Here is a 21,518-nt window from a genome sequence, read left to right on the forward strand (position 1 = left end):
AGCGGGATACTTTGGCATTTGCATAGTAATGTCTTTCTTCTGGCGACTCGACCATGCAGCCCATCTTTCTTCAAGTGCCTCCTTATTGTGCATCTTGAAACAGTCACACCACATGGTTTCAGAGAGTCCTGTATTTCACCTGAAGTTAATTGTTGGTTTTTCTTTGCATTACAAACATTTTTCCTGGCAGTTGTGGCTGAAATTTTAATTGGTCTACCTGACTGTGGTTTGTTTTCTACAGGACCCCTCATTTTCCACTTCTTGATTAGAGTTTGAACACTGCTGATTTGCATCCTAAATTCCTTGGATATCTTATCTTTTTGCTGTTTTATACAGTTCAACTACCTTTTCACAAAGATCCTTTGACAATTTTTTTGCTTTCCCCATGACTCAGAATCCAGAAACGTCTGTGCAGGACTGGATGAAAGATGCAAGGGTCTGTCAGGAGTCCAGAAACTCATTGACCTTTTATACACACACACTAATTACAAGCAAACAGATCACAGGTGAGGATGGTTATCTTTAATAGCCATTCAAACCCCTTTGTGTCAACTTGTGTGCATGTTATCAGGCCGAAATCACCAGGGTATGTAAACTTTTGATCGGGGTCATTTGGGTAGTTTCTGTTGCCATAATGATTTAAAAAGAGTAAATACAGTTGATTGATAATAAATGGCTTCAGCCAAACACTAACCAAACACTAAGCAAAAAATGTTTGTGTTATTCATATTCTCTGAAAGATGGCCAAGAAATCATAAATTCTGCCAGGGTATGTAAACTTATGAGCAAAACTGTATGTGACTTTTAAATCGTTTTTTATTCCAGTTGACATTCACATCTATATACATGATTCTAGCGCCACTGTTTTTATTATGAAAATACTAATAGTCTGTCATCTACTGGCAGCAGTGTTTTGACAGAAAAATTATTGTAACGCTTTTAGGCAAGTCAAGCACTTGGGCATCAATTAACTTCATTGGCTAGAATACTGATTTATTCTCGTGCATGGTGGACACATAGGCTAACCTATAGGGGTGTTTAGAGGCAGGAAAAAAAAAAACGCCAAACACCACGAAGTAGGGTTGTCCCGATACCAGTATCGGTATCCGGACCGATACCGAGTATTAGTGGGAGTACTCATACTCCCACTAATACCGCCGATGCTAAAATAGAATACTCCCCCCCCCCCCCCCCCGCGTTAATCACCGCGGCGCGGGGAACATTTCAGTCAGCTTTCGTTTGAATAGCTGTTTTCACCGCTGCGCATAGACACTCCCCCTTGGACGGATCTGTCCAATCGCGAGCAAGGGGCAGTGTCTCTATACACAGCGCGGTGGGGAAAACAGCTATTCAAAAGAAACGCTGACTGTAATGTTCCCCGCGCGGTGATTAACGCGGCGGCCGCTGCATCATAACAGTAGGTACACAGGGCTGGATATACGGGGGACATGGTTGCATTTGGGGACACATTTTAAAAAAAAGTATCGGTATCGGCGAGTACATAAAAAAAAGTATCGGTACTTGTACTCAGTCCTAAAAAAAGTGGTATCGGGACAACCCTACCACTAAGGGAAGCTTCAAAAACGTCCAGAGGCCTTTAAAATGAGCATGTACAGTGAGGAAAATAAGTATTTGAACACCCTGCTATTTTGCAAGTTCTCCCACTTGGAAATCATGGAGGGGTCTGAAATTGTCATCGTAGGTGCATGTCCACTGTGAGAGACATAATCAAAAAAAAAAATTCCAGAAATCACAATTTATGATTTTTTAACTATTTATTTGTATGATACAGCTGCAAATAAGTATTTGAACACCTGTCTATCAGCTAGAATTCTGACCCTCAAAGACCTGTTAGTCTGCCTTTAAAATGTCCACCTCCACTCCATTTATTATCCTAAATTAGATGCACCTGTTTGAGGTCATTAGCTGCATAAAGACACCTGTCCTCCCCATACAATCAGTAAGAATCCAACTACTAACATGGCCAAGACCAAAGAGCTGTCCAAAGACACTAGAGACAAAATTGTACACCTCCACAAGGCTGGAAAGGGCTACGGGGAAATTGCCAAGCAGCTTGGTGAAAAAGGTCCACTGTTGGAGCAATCATAAGAAAATGGAAGAAGCTAAACATGACTGTCAATCTCCCTCTGACTGGGGCTCCATGCAAAATCTCACCTCGTGGGGTCTCAATGATCCTAAGAAAGGTGAGAAATCAGCCCAGGACTACACGGGAGGAGCTGGTCAATGACCTGAAAAGAGCTGGGACCGCCGTTTCCAAGGTTACTGTTGGTAAGACGTCATGGTTTGAAATCATGCATGGCACGGAAGGTTCCCCTGCTTAAACCAGCACATGTCAAGGCCCGTCTTAAGTTTGCCAATGACCATTTGGATGATCCAGAGGAGTCATGGGAGAAAGTCATGTGGTCAGATGAGACCAAAATAGAACTTTTTGGTCATAATTCCACTAACCGTGTTTGGAGGAAGAAGAATGATGAGTACCATCCCAAGAACACCATCCCTACTGTGAAGCATGGGGGTGGTAGCATCATGCTTTGGGGGGGTTTTTCTGCACATGGGACAGGGCGACTGCACTGTATTAAGGAGAGGATGACTGGGGCCATGTATTGCGAGATTTTGGGCAACAACCTCCTTCCCTCAGAGCTTTGAAGATGGGTCGAGGCTGGGTCTTCCAACATGACAATGACCCGAAGCACACAGCCAGGATAACCAAGGAGTGGCTCTGTAAGAAGCATATCAAGGTTCTGGCGTGGCCTAGCCAGTCTCCAGACCTAAACCCAATAGAGAATCTTTGGAGGGAGCTCAAACTCCGTGTTTCTCAGCGACAGCCCAGAAACCTGACTGATCTAGAGAAGATCTGTGTGGAGGAGTGGGCCAAAATCCCTCCTCCAGTGTGTGCAAACCTGGTGAAAAACTACAAGAAACGTTTGACCTCTGTAATTGCAAACAAAGGCTACTGTACCAAATATTAACATTGATTTTCTCAGGTGTTCAAATACTTATTTGCAGCTGTATCATACAAATAAATAGTTAAAAAAATCATACATTGTGATTTCTGGATTATTTTTTTTGGATTATGTCTCTCACAGTGGACATGCACCTACGATAACAATTTCAGACCCCTCCATGATTTCCAAGTGGGAGAACTTGCAAAATAGCAGGGTGTTCAAATACTTATTTTCATCACTGTAGTTGGTAAAGTCGGAGCCTCTGAATCACTCACCTGGAACAAGGATGGAGATCAAAGTATTGCAGGCAGCCAAGGAAATACTCAGACAATTTTGTATTTTTGTTCATTTGCCCAATTTCACTCCAGAACACTACAATGCAACATTCAGTTGTGTGACAATTCAGTGCAGTTTCTGATCAGACCAATTCAATTGGCATGAAGGAGTAATCGAATCCAGCTCTGCAATCAAGGAAGTCTTTTTTTTTTTTTTTTTTTTTTTTTCATTTTTGGAAGATCCTCACAACAGATGCCATCCTGGTGAGCTGGGGGGAGTTCCTGGGCATCCTTTCAGCGTAGGGGACTTGGATGTTGTTGGAAACTCTTCTCCGATTAACATTCTGGAGTTTTAGACAATCTGGCTATCCTGCTGGAAGGTTACCTGATCTGTATTCATTCATGGCATACATCAAGCTTCGGGGAGGAACAAGAAATCTTGCCGTGGCAAGAGAGGTAGAGCAGATGCTGTCCTGGAAAAAACTTCCCCTTCCAGCCTACATCCTAGGCATGGACAATTGGCAGGCAAACTTTCTCGGCTGGCAGTGTCTGGACCTAGGGAAGTGGTCCCGAGATTCACCACATAAGTCAGCGGTGCCTAACCCAAATTGTAGTGGGTGTCCCCAAAAATAGCAGGAAAATGACACCAGTTTATAGCTACGGCAAATTGTATTACAAAAATAAGAGAAAATATACAAATGTACAAGCATTGACTACAGATAGAGGGAACATTTTCAACAAAAACAATGTACAACAAAGTGATTTGGTCAAAAAATTGGTGTGGCGACTAGTTATGGTACTCACTGGACCAAGCTCAGATCACTTTTAGAGATTCACGGGACGCATTCTCATGTCGGACAAAATAATTGAATGTAGGTCTAAACCTTGTATGATTTCCAAAAAAGCTCCAACTGTTATGATATGTACTTGCTATGCACTAACACATCTCCAAGTCCTCTTCCCCTGCTACCTACAGATCATGCTATGGCAAATTCCATGTGAACACTGTTCCATTTGTAAATCTGTAATGAAAAAAGAGATTTTTAATACAGCTTACCTGTAAAATCTTTTTCTTGGAGTACATCACGGGACACAGAGCGGCATTCATTACTATATGGGTTATATGGAGTACCTTCAGGTGTAGACACTGGCAATCTCAAACAGGAAATGCCCCTCCCTATATAACCCCTCCCATAGGAGGAGTACCTCAGTTTTGTAGCAAGCAGTATGCCTCCCAAAATGGTCCTCAAAAAAGAGGGGTGGGAGCTCTGTGTCCCGTGATGTACTCCAAGAAAAAGATTTTACAGGTAAGCTGTATTAAAAATCTCTTTTTCTTTATCGTACATCACGGGACACAGAGCGGCATTCATTACTATATGGGATGTCCCAAAGCAATGCTTACAATGAGGGGAGGGAGAACATCTCCAAGACAAAAGGATTTAATTTAGAGATATACTCAAATCATAATAAATCCAACTTAGTTGAGAAAAATAATTTTAAATTTAACTCAAAAAAGAGGAGCCCCCGGAATCCGAGGGTCTCAAACTGCAGCCTGCAGCACTGCCTGCCCGAAGGCAGTATCAGTATTCCTTCTTACGTCCAACTTGTAGAATTTTGTAAACGTGTGGACAGAAGACCGGGTTGCCGCCTTGCAAACTTGAGCCATAGAGATCTGGTGGTGTGCTGCCCAGGAGGCGCCCATGGCTCTAGTAGAATGAGCCTTTAATGATACTGGAGGAGGCAACCCTTTCAAGCCGTAGGCCTGAGTGATTAATTGCTTAATCCACCTAGAAATGGTGGACTTTGCAGCTGCCTGCCCCTTCTTGGGCCCCTCCGGTAGAATGAACAGCACATCTGTTTTCCGGATCTTCTTTGTAGCTTTAAGATAGGCCTTCATGGCCCTGACAATATCCAAGGTATGCAGCAACCCTTCCTTTCTGGAAGTAGGTTTAGGGAAGAAGGATGGTAATACCAAATCCTGGTTCAAATGAAAACTGGATATGACCTTCGGTAGGAAGGAAGGATGAGGGCGGAGAACGACCCTGTCCTTATGAAAAACAAGATATGGTTCCTTACAGGATAAGGCCGCTAGCTCCGAAACTCTTCTTGCGGAAACTATGGCAACCAAAAATACTAACTTCCTTGTCAGTAGAACCAAAGGAATTTCAGCCAACGGCTCAAACGGTTGTTTCTGTAAACTTGACAGAACAAGATTTAAATCCCACGGACAAAGCGGGGATTTAACTGGAGGTCTAATACGTAAGACCCCTTGAAGGAAGGTCTTAACCAGCGAGTGGGTGGCCAGCGGCCGCTGAAACCACACTGACAGAGCAGAAATCTGTCCTTTGATTGTGCTTAATGCCAATCCTTTATCCACTCCTAGCTGGAGAAAACTTAATACTCTATCGATGGTAATTTTGCGAGAAAAGCCATCGCTTGGACTCACACCAGCCTACATAGGCCTTCCAGACCCTGTAATAAATCACCCTAGAGACCGGTTTCCTTGCTCTGATTAGGGTAGAGACTACTTTCTGAGACAGACCTCTACCCCTGAGAATCAGGGATTCAGCTTCCAGGCCGTCAAATTTAGATGCCGTAAGGCAGGGTGGAGGATCGGACCTTGCGATAGCAGGTCTGGCCGTAGAGGAAGAGTCCAAGGGTCTCCCACTACCATCTTTAGGATGAGTGAGTACCATGCCCTTCTGGGCCATGCTGGAGCTACCAGGATGACTGGTATGTGTTCCACCCGGATCCTGCGCAGCAGGCGGGGTAGTAACTGGAGCGGGGGAAACGCATAAAGAAGTTTGAACTGATGCCAAGGGCAAACCAACGCATCGGTTCCGCAGGCCATCGGATCCCTTGAGCGGGATATGAACCTGTCTAGTTTCTTGTTGAGTCTCGATGCCATGATATCCACGTCCGGCACTCCCCATCTTTGGCAGAGTGCTTGAAAGACTTGTGGATGCAGAGACCATTCCCCCGGCCATAGAGTCTGGCGGCTTAAGAAGTCCGCCTGAAAGTTGTCCACTCCTGGAATGAATATTGCCGATATGCAGGGCACATGCGCCTCTGCCCATAGGAGAATCAAGCTCACCTCTCTCTGAGCGGCTTGACTCCTGGTTCCCCCTTGGTGATTTATGTATGCCACGGCCGTGGCATTGTCTGATTGAATTCTCACCGGGAACCCCTGCAATTTTGACGTCCAAGCCCTGAGGGCTAGTCGAGCAGCTCTGAGCTCCAAGATGTTGATGGGCAACTGCTTCTCTGGCTTTGCCCAAGTACCTTGGCGAGTGCAACCATCCAAAATTGCTCCCCAGCCCGTCAGGCTGGCGTCTGTGGTCACTATCTTCCAAGCCACTGGGCTGAAAGACTTCCCCTTCAGTAGATTCTGAGGGTCTAACCACCAACACAGACCTTGTCGGACTCTTGATAAGAGCGGCAACGGGATATCCAAGGCCTGTGGCCTTCTGCTCCATGCTGACAGGATGGCTGCCTGTAGGATGCGAGTGTGGCTCTGGGCGTATGGTACCGCCTCGAACGTGGCCACCATCTTGCCTAGTAACCTCATACATAGGCGAATAGTCGGTTCTTTCTTGCTTAGAACCAGTAGGATTAATTCCTTGATGGCTTTTACCTTCCTCAGAGGTAGGAACACTCCTTGTTGTTCTGTGTCTAATCTCATGCCGAGATATTCCAACTGCCTTGTGGGCTGGAAAGCTGACTTTTCTCGATTTAGGACCCAGCCGAACCTCTCGAGGTATTGGACCGTGAGGGCCACTGCTCGCTCCAAGCCGGGAGACGAGTGGTCTATGACTAGGAGGTCGTCCAGGTATGCTAGGATCGTGACCCCTTGGATCCTTAGCTTGGCTAGGATCGGAGCTAGGACCTTCGTGAACACCCGGGGGGCCGTAGCCAACCCGAAGGGAAGCGCCACGAATTGGAAGTGACGCGAAGCCACCATGAAGCGTAGATATCTTTGATGTGGCTGATAAATTGGAACATGAAGGTAGGCATCCTTTATGTCTATGGACGCCATGAAGTCGTCCTTCTGGAGTGTGGCAGCTGCTGACCGCACGGATTCCATCCGAAATGAGCGGATCTTTAGATATGCATTTACCATCTTTAGGTCCAAAATTGGCCTGACATCTCCATTGGGGATGATGAATAGGTTGGAGTAGAAACCCAGCCCCTGTTCCAGGACTGGCCGGAATCCGAGGCGGATCGTTTGGAATCCTCGACTCCTGGAAATGAGGAGGAGGAAACCTTAGGAAATCTAATTTGTAGCCTGTGGCCACGGAAGACCGTACCCACTCGTCGGGAATGCTGGCTTCCCAAATCTCTGAAAAGAGTCGCAGCCTTCCCCCCACCTTCGTGGGTGGGGGCGCCCCTTCATAAGGTTGGCTTGGGGGCTGGTTTTGCTGGTTTGCGAAACCACTGCCTTTTGCCTCTAACAGCCTGTCCTTGTGATTTGCTGTTGAAGCCGAAGTTTGCTTTTGCAGGAGGCCGTCGATCCTGCTTGGCATTAGAGGGCCCCTGCCCAGGGGAATACTGTCGTTTAAACGCAGGCCCCTGAACCTTCTTCTTAGTTGGCAAGAGAGTACTCTTGCCGTTTGAAATGGTCTGAATGTATTTATCTAGGTCTTCTCCGAAGAGTCGTCCTCCATGGAAGGGGAACCCTACCAGGAGCTTCTTGCATGGGGGCTCAGCCTCCCAGCTTTTTAACCATAAGAGTCTTCTCATATGGATAAGGGATAACGATAAACGTGACGCTTGCTGGATAGAATCCTTGATTGCGTCTACCGTAAAACATATGGCCTTAGGGACATCCGAAAATTCTTCTGCCTGCTGGGCAGGAATAAGTTTAAGCATCTGCTTAAATTGATCCGATAATGCTTGAGCGACCCCAATCGCAGCCACAGCTGGCTGTACTACTGCCCCTGCAGTAGTGAAGGAGTTCTTAAGTAGTGCTTCCAAGCGCTTATCAACTGGATCCTTGAACACCTGTATGTTTTCTACAGGGCATGTTAACGATTTGTTAACACATGAGATGGCTGCGTCCACTGCAGGAGTAGCCCATCTTTTGGAAAATTTTTCTTCCATAGGATATAGGACAGAGAACTTCTTAGGTGGTAAGAAGATCTTATCTGGCTTGTTCCAATCTTGGAACAAAACTCCCTCTAATAGAGGATGGATCGGAAACACAGCATTGCTTTGAGGCGCCCTCAGTGAGCCCAAAGCTGAAACCGTCGATACCTGGAGATCTGGTACTGGCAAGTTGAATGCCCTATGGACCAAGTCCGACAATCCTTGAATCCACCAGCTCTCCCTCAGGGAGACTGCCCCAGACTCCTCTGTATCCGGATCTTCGATCCCTGAACCTACTTGGTCCTTGTCCAAGAGGTCGTCCAATTCCCCTGAGGAAAGGACCTCCTCTTCTGAGGGTCCGCGCTCGGGCGACGGAGATCTATTCCGCTTACTGCCCCGCATAGCTGCGGCTATCATTTTACCCATGCTTTTCTGCATCTCTTTTAAAGAGGTGAGTAATACCTCCTCCGTGACCATCTTAGGGTTGGACTGACCCGCGTCAGCTCCAGCCCCAGATCCCGATGGCCCCAAGGCTCCCTGTGGGGAAAGCAGCGGCATTGTCCGAGACCTCAGACTCTCTGGGGGAATCCCCACCTCTTGTACCCTTGTTTTTTGATGCCATGGTACAATACCGAGGTACACCTGCTACTTATTGGTACCTGGGACTTATAAATAGTTAAATGCCCAAACACCTGTTTGGGGGATAAAAAATGCTTCCTCTCCCCTAGATGACACTTTTTTTTTTTTTTTTTTTCAAAAAAAAATCTTTTTTTTTTTTTTTTTTCAAATCTAGGAAAGAAAAAACATTCTGTCCCCCTGAGTAGTATTGCAAGAAAAACTATGAGATGGAAAAGAAACAGCCTATTCCTAGGCTTGAAAACAGTCTTTCTGAAGACTGCAATATTCTTTCTGGCCACTGTGTGTCCTCGGCGCCCCGTGCTTGCCGTTCTGGTCTTTCCTCCTCAGTTCCAAAGTATTGAATGAGCTATATGGAACAAACAAGGAAGGGCCGCCCCTTCCTTAAGCCACTGACCCGCCCTTCCCCCCCAGCAATCTCAAACAGGAAATGCCCCTCCCGACAGGGGGGGGGGGTGGGGTTGGGAGGAAGGGACCTCTCTGCTCCAGCAAACTGCAGCCTGCAACCATGAGGAGGTCGGCGTTTTGCCTGCTTTGCAGGCCGTGAGGAGGAAGACTGAATGGAGCATCGCCTGGAGGCTTGCAGGTAAGCACAGCTCTCTGACACACACATATACTTTTATATCACAGGCCCCACTCAATGCTTTTCCAACACTACAAGGGAGGTCACATCTTATGGGGAATAATACATATAGAGCCATCCTATCTTTATGATATGTGACTAGTTTGCCAGATGCAGTGCATAACTTTAGGCATGTCCCCTGTGACCCCCCAGAAAAAACCTGCTAAGAACCAAGTTCCGCAAGTTTTTCCCCTCACTTACCTGCTCCATGCCGCAGGACTTTGCCAAGCAAGAGGCCCAATCTTCCCCCATCTCGGTGGGGATGTCTAGACCTTCAGGCCCTGGGTTCCTATGAAGGATCCACTGTCCTGGGCCCATATAGCACTCTGGCAACAGAAACATTAGGCACCCAAAGGTTTCTAAGTTCTGGGCCCAGGGTCCAGCTCTCTAAAAAGAAAAGCATTATGGGCTATACCCCAAGGGTTTGGGGTCCGGTTACTGACCACTTTAGCGCTGAGGCTTTTTTGGACAGAACCGGTTAGCTCACCTAATCCCAAGGATGTGGAGGCAAGCTAAACCATGACTAACACCTAAGACACTGGCGGAAAAACTGAGGTACTCCTCCTATGGGAGGGGGTTATATAGGGAGGGGCATTTCCTGTTTGAGATTGCCAGTGTCTACACCTGAAGGTACTCCATATAACCCATATAGTAATGAATGCCGCTCTGTGTCCCGTGATGTACGATAAAGAAACAGACGTGTTTTGGGATTCGGAGAAGAAACGATCGTTTGATATTCGATCTTTCCTGAACTGCTCCTAATAATGGAGAATTTATCAAATACTTTGCTTGTGCTCTAGGAGTTATGTATGTTAAACAAGAAGGGAGCATTTAGAAAAAGAATGGGGAAACATTCAACTACCATTGTTACAAAAGATAAGTCTCCTTTATACACTTTAGAGCTTTCCATCCCTTCATGTAATGATCTGGGGTTTAGTGGTAGTATTCAATTGCAAATGTCAGAAAGAAGGGGGAAGGGATCGGGGCAGGATACTATTGCAGAAGGAGGCAAGATGGATCTTTATGTTAAACACCATGGGGGTTATTTAACCACTTAAGACCCGGACCTTTAGGCAGCTAAAGGACCTGGCTAGTTTTTGCGATTCGGCACTGCGTCGCTTTAACTGACAATTGCGCGGTCGTGCGACGTGGCTCCCAAACAAAATTGGCGTCCTTTTTTTCCCACAAATAGAGATTTCTTTTGGTGGTATTTGATCACCTCTGCGGTTTTTATTTTTTGCACTATAAACAAAAATAGAGCAATAATTTTGAAAAAATACAATATTTTTTACGTTTGCTATAATAAATATCCCCCAAAAATATATAAAAAAAAAAAAATTCCTCAGTTTAGGCCGTATTCTTCTACCTATTTTTGGTAAAAAAAAAAAATCACAAAAAGCGTTTATCGTTCGGTTTGCGCAAAATTTATAGCGTTTACAAAATAGGGGATAGTTTTATTGCATTTTTATAAAAAAAAATTTTTTCATGACTGCGACATTATGGCAGACAATTTTGACACATTTTTGGGACCAATGTCATTTTCACAGCAAAAAAAAAAAATCATTAAAAATGCATTGTTTACTGTGAAAATGACAATTGCAGTTTGAGAGTTAACCCCTTCAGCACCCCCTTGTGGTTAAGTGTGACCTCATTTGTGTTTAACTGTAGGGGGGGTGTGGCTGTAGGTGTGACGTCATTGATTGTGTTTCCCTATAAAAGGGAACACACGATCAATGACGGCGCCACAGACGGGGAAGCTGTGTTTACACACAGCTCTCCCCGTTCCTCAGCTCCAGGGACTGATCGCGGGACTCTATCGGCGATCGGGTCACGGAGCTTTGGACCGGGTCGCGGGTGCCCGCGACCCACGGCTGGGCACTTAAGAGGACGTGCTTGTGCCCAGCCGTGCCATTCTGCCGACGTATATGTGCAGGAGGCGGTCCTTAAGTGATTAAAAAAAGCAAATCCACTTGGAAGTGCAGTCTCTGTAGATCTGAGGGGGACGTGCAAGGAAAATAAAAAACAGCATTTTTGCTTGTACATGATTGGATGATAAAATCAGCAGAGCTTCCCCTAATTTCAGAGCTTCCCCCTCAGATCTACAGCAGCTGAACTTACAAGTGCACTTGTAGTGCAAAGTGGATTTTCCTTTCGTAAACGACCCCCCCCCCCCCTATGTCTCCTATGCGGTTAAACATTGAAACACACGAAGTGTGGTGTTTTATTTGTGGCTTGGTTTTCACCAGTGGAGGACATATAGGTGAATGTTGGTGGTATTGGCCGCTGTAAATAGATTGATATACTGTTGGGCTCATGATAGTTTAAATATTGTAGTTAGCTGTTCCCTCTGATCTATGTCCTGAGAAAGCCCCAGTCTAGGCAGGGGGGAAAAACAGACATTATAGGCCAAGCCCTTTTCGGTCTTCTGCCCCTTGATCTGATTAGCTGGAGTGCATACCAGCCGGACCTGGTGATGTCATCACTCAACTGTACTATGCACCTCATCCCAAGTAGTGTTATGCTATCATTCACATTTGCAGATACAGAGGTATGAGACCAGGGGATAATGGTCCAACTATCAACCGTATTATCTGTGGCATCAGGACATAGGCAACAGCAACCAGGACTGAGTGCCCCCCTACTTTCAACTATATTTAACACAGCAGTGATACTGCTCAGCATGGCCATGTATGGCCAGTATCAGGCTTTAAAACAACTTTAACCACATAGCGACCGCCGCACGACGATATACATTGACACAATGTCACGTGCAGTCAATTAGGCATACCTCTAAGTCCCTTTAAATTCAACGCCCAGCGAGTGCCAGCCACGTGTGCCTTGTGAGTCCCGGGAACTTTATGTTCCCTGGCAGCCTGCGATTGCGGTGGGCAAAGGCAGTACAGGGGGAAACCTTTGTAAACAAGGCATTCCCCTGTTCTGCCTAGTGACATGCCACTGATTGAATGTTCCCTGTGATTGGGATCAGTGACGTGTAACTGGTAGCTCCTCCCCCTAACAGAATCACTCCCTAGGACACACTTAACCCCCTTCACTGTCATTTTCACAGCAATCGTTGCATTTTTATAGTTTACTATGCTTCAGTTATGAATGAACACAGTGAGTTCATTTAGAAAATAAATGGGCCGGTAAATTACATATTTACTAGCCCCTTCCCCCATTCTCCATCCTGAAACATCCCGTGCAGCATCTGGGGGGGGGGGGGGGGGGGGAAGATGTGCGTACCTATGGCTAGCAGAATCTCTTAGCCACTGCTTCCTCAGAAAGATGAATTCCCTTTTTTGTCACCCAAAAGGGTGCACCGATTTCTCAACCACCATCTGTAGGTGGCTCAGACAGTTAAATACTCAGAATCATGGTCTCAGTGATCAAGTTGCACCTTACCTGTCAAGGCACACTACACTCACCGGCCACTTTATTAGGTACACCTTGCTAGTACCAGGTTTGACCCCCATTTACCTTCAGAAATACCTTAATTCTTCATGGCATAGATTCAACAAGGTGTTGGAAACATTCCTCAGAGATTTTGGTCCATAGTGACATGGCATCTTAAAGCGGAACTTCCCCTTCCTTTTGGGAACTCCCTCCCCCCTCCAGTCAAGATAGCAAGCACTGCAAAGCCACAGCATCAATTACCGGCCAGCCCGACCCCTTAGTCTGCGCACCTATGGGGGGAGGCCACACGGAGAAACCAAATCCAGCCAAGACCCTGTAGTGTAGCCCAGGAGGCTTTTTCAGTCACAAGGTGCTTGTCAAGCTCTGCCATGGTGATTCCCAACTTTATAAGAGCCCACCAACAGGTCATGTCTTCCATGTTTCAAACTTTTATAAGAGAGGTGTTAAATACCATTTATAAAACCAAGAAAGCCACACCAGTTTGAGAAGCAATGAAATATTACATTAGGCTACAGCACAAAAGAAATCAGCTCAGAGGCCAAAATAAACCACAGCTATAGTAGAAATAAAGCATTTAATAGACAAATTTATATGCTAATGCATGTTGTTCTGCTTATAATGCCCCCGCTCATACCAGTCAAGTTAAAGATGTCACGGAGAGTTAAGATCAATGTAGAGCCATTACTTTTGCAGCTGATGACTTCTTATGGTGATGTTATTCACAATCCAAAACTGTAAAAAATAAATAAAAATGACAGCATTTAGTAAGGGATACTTATTCCTAAACTAACAGTGTGTAAGCAATATTCTATACTAACAGTTGTAAGTACACAGGTAAGACAGCCTTATAAATAAATTGCTGGCTTTAACCAGTTATGGACACCAAAAAAAAAAAATAGGATGGAAGTAGTATGCCCTGTCCTTCTTTAGCTCCCTTACTCACCCTCACATTTTCCAGCTGTCAAAATTACAGATAGGTTCTGTATTTACACAGCAACTCCCATTACAGTTGCTGCAGTGTGTGTATGTGTATATATATATATATATATATATATATATAGAAATCCCCATTAACTATAAAAACAGTTCAGAGATTGATACAAATTATTTTTACATTTACATAATATCCATCTGCAAACCAAAGTGATGCACTTCAATCTGCATAGGATTTCAGTTGAAGCAACATGACAAGTTTATTTAAACCGGGAGCTGAAGGCGTTTTATGAAAACTTGCCAGCAGACAGGCTACTTACTGTAGAAGAGACATGCAACCAAAACACTATTCCTCCAGCGATAGTTACAACAGACTATCACCTTACCAGGCCATACATGCCATTGTAAAGTATAAAACCCTCAAGAAGTCACAAGCAAAAAAGAGTTACATAAGAACGGACAGAAGTGAAGCATTACATGCCAGAACATATATACTATATTCTGTCTACCAGTCTTCCACTAGAGGTCACCAGAGGACTATAGTATCAGTATAAGATACTGTAAAGCTGTGTTTCACACTAGAATCTATCCCTACACTCCAAAATCCCCGCATTGCCACATATAAACACACCAAAGAAAAAATCTAGATGAACATATATACAGAGCACTGAAAAAAGTATTCATACCCCTTGACATTTTCCACATTTTATCATGTTACAACCAAAAATGAGAATGTATTTTATTGGGATTTTATGTGATAGACCAACACAAAGTGGCACATAATTGTGAAGTGGAAGGAAAATGATAAATGGTTTTCATTTTTTTTTTTTTTACAAATATCTGAAAAGTGTGGGGTACATTTGTATTCAGCCCCCTTTACTCCGATACCCCTAACTAAAATTTAGAGGAGCCAATTGCCTTCAGAAGTCACCTAATTAGTAAATAGAGTCCACCTGTGTGTAATTTAATCTCAGTATAAATACAGCTGTTCTGTGAAGGTCTATTAGAGAACTTTAGTGAACAATCATCATCATGAAGGCCAGGGAACACACCAGACAGGTCAGGGATAAAGTTGTGGAGAAGTTTAAAGAAGGGTTAGGTTATAAAAAAAATATCCCAAGCTTTGAACATCTCACAGAGCACTGTTCAATCCATCATGCCAAAATAGAAAGAGTATGGTACAACTGCAAACCTACCAAGACATGTCTGTCCACCTAAACTGACAGGCCGGGCAAGGAGAGCATTAATCAGAGAAGCAGCCAAGAGGCCCATGGTAACTCTGGAGGAGCTGCAGAGATCCGCAGCTCAGGTGGGAGAATCTGTGGGCCAGATTCAGAAAGGAGATACGATGGCGTATCTCCGGATACGCCGTCGTATCTCTGAGTGAGCGGGGTCGTAACTATGCGACCGATTCAGAGAATCGGTTACGCATAGATTTCCCTAAGATCCGACCGGCGTAAGTGTCTTACACCGTCGTATCTTAGGCTGCATATTTACGCTGGCCGCTATGTGGCGCTTCTGTATAGTTATGCGATGAATATGCTAATTAGGTAGATACGCCGATTCAGAAACGTACGTCCGGCGCATTTTTTTACGTTGTTTACTTTTTTCAGCGTAAAGTTACCCCTGCTATATGAGGCGTATCCTATGTTAAGTATGGACGTCATTCCCGCGTCGAGTTTTGAAAATTTTACGCAAGTCATTCGCGAATAGGGCTGTACGTAAGTTACGTTCACGTCTAAAGCAATGACGACTTGCGGCGTAATTTCGAGCATACACACTGGGATTTTTTCACGAACGGCGCATGCGCCGTTTGTAAAATACGTCAAATACGTGGGGTCACAGTGAATTTACATAAAACACGCCCACATCATCCCCATTTGAATTAGGTGGGCTTACGCCGCCACACATACGTTACGCCGCCGTAACTAAGGGCGCAAGTTCTTTCTGAATACGAAACTTGCGCCCTAAGTTATGGCGGTGTACCGTATATGTGATACGTTACGCCGCGCCGACAGATACGGCAATGTATCTGAATCCGGCCCTGTGTGTCCACAGGACAACTATTAGTCGTACTCTCCACAAATCTGACCAGCCATGTGGAAGAAGGTGCTCTGGTCTGATGAGACCAAAATTAAACTTTTTGGCCTAAAAGCAAAAACGCTATGTGTGGCAGAAAACTAACACTGCACATTAGCCAGAACACACCATCCCTACCGTGAAACATGGTGGCAGCATCATGTTGTGGGGGATGCTTTTCTCAGAGTTGATGGGAAGATGGATGGAGCCAAATACAGGGCAATCTTAGAGGAAAACCTATAAGAGTCTGCATAAGACTTGTAACTGGGATGGAGACTCACCTTCCAGCAGAACAAAGACCCTAAACATACAGCCAGAGCTACAACGGAATAGTTTAGATTCATGTGTTAGAATGGCCCAGTCAAAGTCCAGACCTAAATCCAATTGAGAATCTGTGGCAAAACTTGTAAATTGCTGTTCACAGACGCTCTCCATCCAATCTGACAGAGCTTGAATTTATTTATTTATTATTTATTTATTTATTTAGCAAAGAAGAATGGGCAAAAATGTCTCTAGATGTACAAAGCTGGTAGAGACATCCCCAAAAAGACTTGCAGCTGTAATTGCAGCGAAAGATGGCTTTACAAAGTATTGACACTTTTCACATATTTGTAAACAATTGTGAAAACGATTTATCATTTTCCTTCCACTTCACAATTTTGTGCCACTTTGTGTTGGTCTATCACATAAAATCCCAATAAAATACATTTACGTTTTTGGTTGTAACATGACAAAATGTGGAAAATTTCAATGGGTACAAATACTTTTTCAAGGCACTGTAAAATTCAAACTACAGTATTTGCATTTAACATGAGCCCTAAAGAATGCTCTGCATTTCCACAAGCATTCCATTTACAGCCACAATGAAAAATGTAATTCTTGTACAAGAGGTCAGTTCTCAGAAGCAGCAAATAATAAACAAAATGATTGTAAACATTAAAATACTAATCAGCAGTGTAAAAGCAATACAAACTTTGGGCTAGATTCAGAGAGAGTTACGCCGACGTATCAGTAGATACGCCGTCGTAAATTTAAGCATATTCTGGAAACCAGATACGCTTAAATTAGGCTAAGATACGAGCGGCGTAAGTCTCCTACGCCATCGTATCTTAGGGTGCATATTTACGCTGGCCGCTAGGTGGCGCTTCCGTTGATTTTGGCGTAGAATATGCAAATGAGCTAGATACGCCGATTCAGAAACGTACGTGCGCCCGGCGGATTTTTTTCCTTTTTTTATGTAAGGCTTTTTCCGGCGTATGGTTACTCCTCATATAGCAGGAGTAACCTATGTATGGACATCGGGACAGCGTTAAATTTTGCGTCGTTTATGTCGTTTGCGTAAGTCGTTCGCGAATAGGGCTTTGCAGAAATTACGTTCACGTCGAAAGCATTGACTATTTGCAACGTGATTAGGAGCATGTGCACTGGGATACGTTCGTTAGAGACGTCATTTACGTGGGGTCATGTTTTATTTACATAAAACACGCCCACCTCTTCACAATTTGAATTCGGCGCGCTTACGCCGGCAGAGCTACGCTACGCCGCTGTAACTTAGGGCGCAGGTTCTTTGTGAATCCAGCCCCAGCCTCTGAGATACGCTACGCCTGCACAAACTTACGGCGGGCTATCTGAATCTAGCCCTTTGTATTGCCGATTAGTATTTTAATACAAACCATGCTGTTTTTGACAATCCAGTAAAATCTTATTTGAAAAAATCTTCTTTCATGTGAGTTCTGTCTGTCTGCTTGGCCTTCTCTTTCCACAACATCCGGGATTCCCTGCATGCTTTGCAGCTTCTCCTCTGCAGTTTACTTTTATTTTCCAAGGACTACATATCCCATGGTACCTTTCTGCCTGCTAGCAGTGATTTTTATACAGATTCCACCGTCTAAAACTCCTGCTACACTTCCATAAGCATTCCAATTAAAGCCACACTGAAAAATGTAGGTGGTTCTAAAGGCACAAGTTTTTTTTTTACCTTAATGCATTCTATGCATGAAAGTAAAAAACCTCCTGTGTGCAGCAGGCTCCTCAGCACCCCCTAATACTTACCTGAGTATCACCTCGAACCAGGGGTGTGCACGAGAGCCTCGATTCTCTGGGGACTCGCCCTCCTCATTGGCCATGGCTCCTGCCAATCACAGCCAGAGAGAGAGATGGGGCTGAGCCACGGCTCTGTATGTGAATGGACACGCAGAGCAGTGGCTCGAGAACGAGCCTGCTTGGGTACCCCCCATTGCAAGTTGCTTGCTCTGGGGGCACTCGGCAAGAAGGAGGGGCCAAGAGCACTGGTGAGGGACCCAAGAAGAAGAGGATTGGGTTTGCTCTGTGCAAAACCATTACAGAACAGGTAAGTATAACACGTTTGTTATTTAAAAAAAGCCTTTATTATCACTTTTTATTTCTCGAGCAAGAGACATTCGTTCTACCGTGTTTCACCGAAAATAAGACCGGGTCTTGTATTAATTTTGGCTATGAAAAACTCACTAGGACTCATTTTCAGGGGATGTCTTATTTTTTAATGGTATGTACAATAATCTACATTTATTCAAATACAGTCATGTCATCTTCAAAATATATCCTGATCCCTTAAAGCATGATAGACAGCACAGTGCATGTGACCTGCCAAAGCTCTTCTTTCCCGCTCTGAATATTGCAGAGGGAGGGACCGTTATCCCTGCTGACGGCAGCCCCTCTCTGAGCACTGCAGAGGTAGGGGTGCCGCTGATGTCAGCCGGGAGGAGAGATTTCTGGCTGGTCACGTGAGCATCCAGCAGTGATGTAAAAATTGTATTTTCCACAATAAATTTACAAAAGGAGACACTGCCCATTATATAATCTTTTTATAAAACGGATTACATGTTTTTAATAGGACTTTGACTAGGGCTTATTTTCGGGGTAGGGCTTATATTGCAGCCATCCCCGAGTATAAAGCTAGGTCTTATTTTTGGTGTAGGGCTTATTTTCAGGGAAACAGGGTAGAAGATATTAGAAGCAGCAAATAATATGAAATGACTATAAGCTTGTCTGGCCTTACCTTCCCAATGTGCCTCCAGCCTGTGTATAGTATTTGTTGTAGTCTAGTCGCAGAAGCAGCTGAGCTAGGTCAGGATTAATCTGATGGTTTCGGACGCTGGAGAGTATTTTGAAGAGTAGGGAAGACTGGCAACTAAATCCCTACAATACACAGGAAGGTCATGTCACACATAGAATTGTCCACTGAATCCTTAATAAACACATTAAAAGTTGTCACACACAGATTTACTAATTCACTAGAAAAATCAACTTACTTTTACAAGGATATCCAACTGGCCTGCCCCACGTTCATCTAGGGGACCCAGGTTCTGGCTGACCAGAGAGCAGAAGCTGTGACACAATTCTAAGATTTCATTCAGGCAATGGAAAACCTGGAAAATGAATATTGCTACTCTGAATACACTGAAGAATAAATGCAATGAATGACTCTACAGGGATACTGACATTTTGCACTTACTGGTTTTAATAAAATAAAGGATTGGGCCAGGAGGTTGCTGAGAAAGTGGTCATGGGCCAGACGAATACTCTCAAAATCCCGTGTGGAGTTTATCTGTTGTAACAGTTGAGAGAACTGTGATTCTAGCACATCAACCTAAAGGAAAGAGAAACGTCTTGTTATCTTTTTTGCAAAGTTAAAGCAAACTTTCACTTAAAAATGAAAGTACTGTTAAAGTGGAGTTTCCATCCCCAAATAAATGTTTTCATTATTGTGCTCATTAGACCTAAAAAAGTAAAAAAAATATATATATATTTTTTTTACTCATCTGGAAATGCCTGTTGCTATGCGGTCCCACGAAATCTGCCTTTGAAATCACCTAGGATTCTGACATCATCTCCCTATAATGCTCCTGGGAAATGTGTGTCATCATTTCCCAGGATGCAGTGCGCTATCCAATTATCACTCCCCATCCAAGACTTCCAGGAAGTAAGTGCTTGTAGGCTTCACAATGCCCACAAGCAAAATGACAACGGTGTAGACATAGTTTTATAAACTATCTTTTTTGAATATCTATGCGGATCGGCGGCGGATTGTAAAATAGTAAGTGACCGGATTTATATTATAAAAATGCAGGATGAAAGGACATACATTTAAAAAATGCTAATTGTGGTTGGAACTCCGCTTTAATCCGGGCAGCACAGTGGTGTAGTGGTTAGCACTTTCACCTAGCAGCAAAAAGGGTCGCTGGTTCGAATCCCACCCACGACACCATCTGCCTGGAGTTTGCATGTTCTCCCTGTGTCTGCGTGGGTTTCCTCTGGGTACTCTGGTTTCCTCCTACACTCCAAAGACATGCTGGTAGGTTAATTAGATCCTGTCCAAATTGGCCCAGTATATCTGCGTGTACAACTGTTTGTCCCAAGCGCGTCAAGATCCTACGGGGTAAATGATCGCACCAGCCAGGAAGACACTGGCTGCAAAAAGCGCCTAGAGGCGATTCAGTTTGCATGTGTAGCGCTATATAAGTCACTCATTCCATTCATTCAATCCGCCTCTCTCCTCTCTCTACCATATGCAAAATAATTTTGGGGAGTGGGTACCTTTTTCTACCTCCGTAATGAAACAGATGGTGATGGATCACACACCACTGGTATCATCCACAAGAAACTTTATTGGAGACGGCTCAGACAGAACATGGTTCTGCCATGGATGGAGAAGTCTCCAATAACGTTTCTTGTAGATGATACCAGTGGTGTGCGGCCCTCTTTTTCAACTGCCATATCATTGTATTAATAATAATAATAATTATAGACATATGTCCAGAGCACCTACACCCCCCCCCCCCCCTTACATTAGATGTCAAGAATCCTACCCTCTCTTACATTACAGCGCACTACCTTGTGCTGCTGCTGAGAATAATCTGAGGGCAGAGCTAAAGGAGGGCCACACTTGGCCCGCAGGCCTTGTGTAGGACACTTGTGTTCTACAGTATGTGTTAATTTATTAATATGCAACAGTAATATATTTATGACTCCACTCACTGTCATCAAAAGCATAAATTTAAACAAGCGTTAGAGTATTTCCCACCTGCAGGTAGTACTGAAGATTGTCAACCAGAAAGGCCATGTGATTCCTCAGCCGCCACTTGATGGCGTCCGTTTCATTAGATTCTAAATGTTTTCTCTCCATCTGAAGAGCCCAGCAGTGCTGCAGTTCTGACTGTACCCGGCGGACACTCAGCAAGTATTTGAAAATCACATTGTACCTACATAGGGATTACACCACGTACATTATAAATCACACAGATTTATATCTAATTCCCTGCAAAGGTTAAAGCGGGGGTTCACCCGTACATAACAATTTTTCCCCCTAGATTCCTGCTCGTTTTGTCTAGGGGAATCGGCTAGTTGTTTTAAAATATGAGCCGTACTTACCGTTTACGAGATGCATCTTCTCCGCCGCTTCCGGGTATGGGCTGCGGGACTGGGCGTTCCTATTTTGATTGACAGTCTTCCGAGAGGCTTCCGACGGTC

General features: G+C 44.4%; 1 protein-coding gene across 2 annotated transcripts in view; it reads right to left on the minus strand.

The window, feature by feature from the left end:
- Window positions 1-13,555: 13,555 nt before the first annotated feature.
- TUBGCP4 (tubulin gamma complex associated protein 4) overlaps window positions 13,556-21,518 on the minus strand; it is a 55,587-nt gene continuing 47,624 nt past the window's right edge. For both annotated transcript variants that reach the window (XM_040342536.1, XM_040342537.1), the window contains 5 exons: window positions 21,073-21,250; window positions 19,504-19,638; window positions 19,301-19,417; window positions 19,048-19,187; window positions 13,556-13,730 (listed from right to left, as the gene is read on the minus strand). In XM_040342536.1, the coding sequence (XP_040198470.1) occupies window positions 13,718-13,730; window positions 19,048-19,187; window positions 19,301-19,417; window positions 19,504-19,638; window positions 21,073-21,250 (583 nt within the window). In that variant the 3' untranslated portion in view covers window positions 13,556-13,717. The remainder of the gene's footprint in view (window positions 13,731-19,047; window positions 19,188-19,300; window positions 19,418-19,503; window positions 19,639-21,072; window positions 21,251-21,518) is intronic.

Source organism: Rana temporaria, chromosome 3, assembly GCF_905171775.1.
Source record: "Rana temporaria chromosome 3, aRanTem1.1, whole genome shotgun sequence".
NCBI classification, from domain to species: domain Eukaryota; kingdom Metazoa; phylum Chordata; class Amphibia; order Anura; family Ranidae; genus Rana; species Rana temporaria.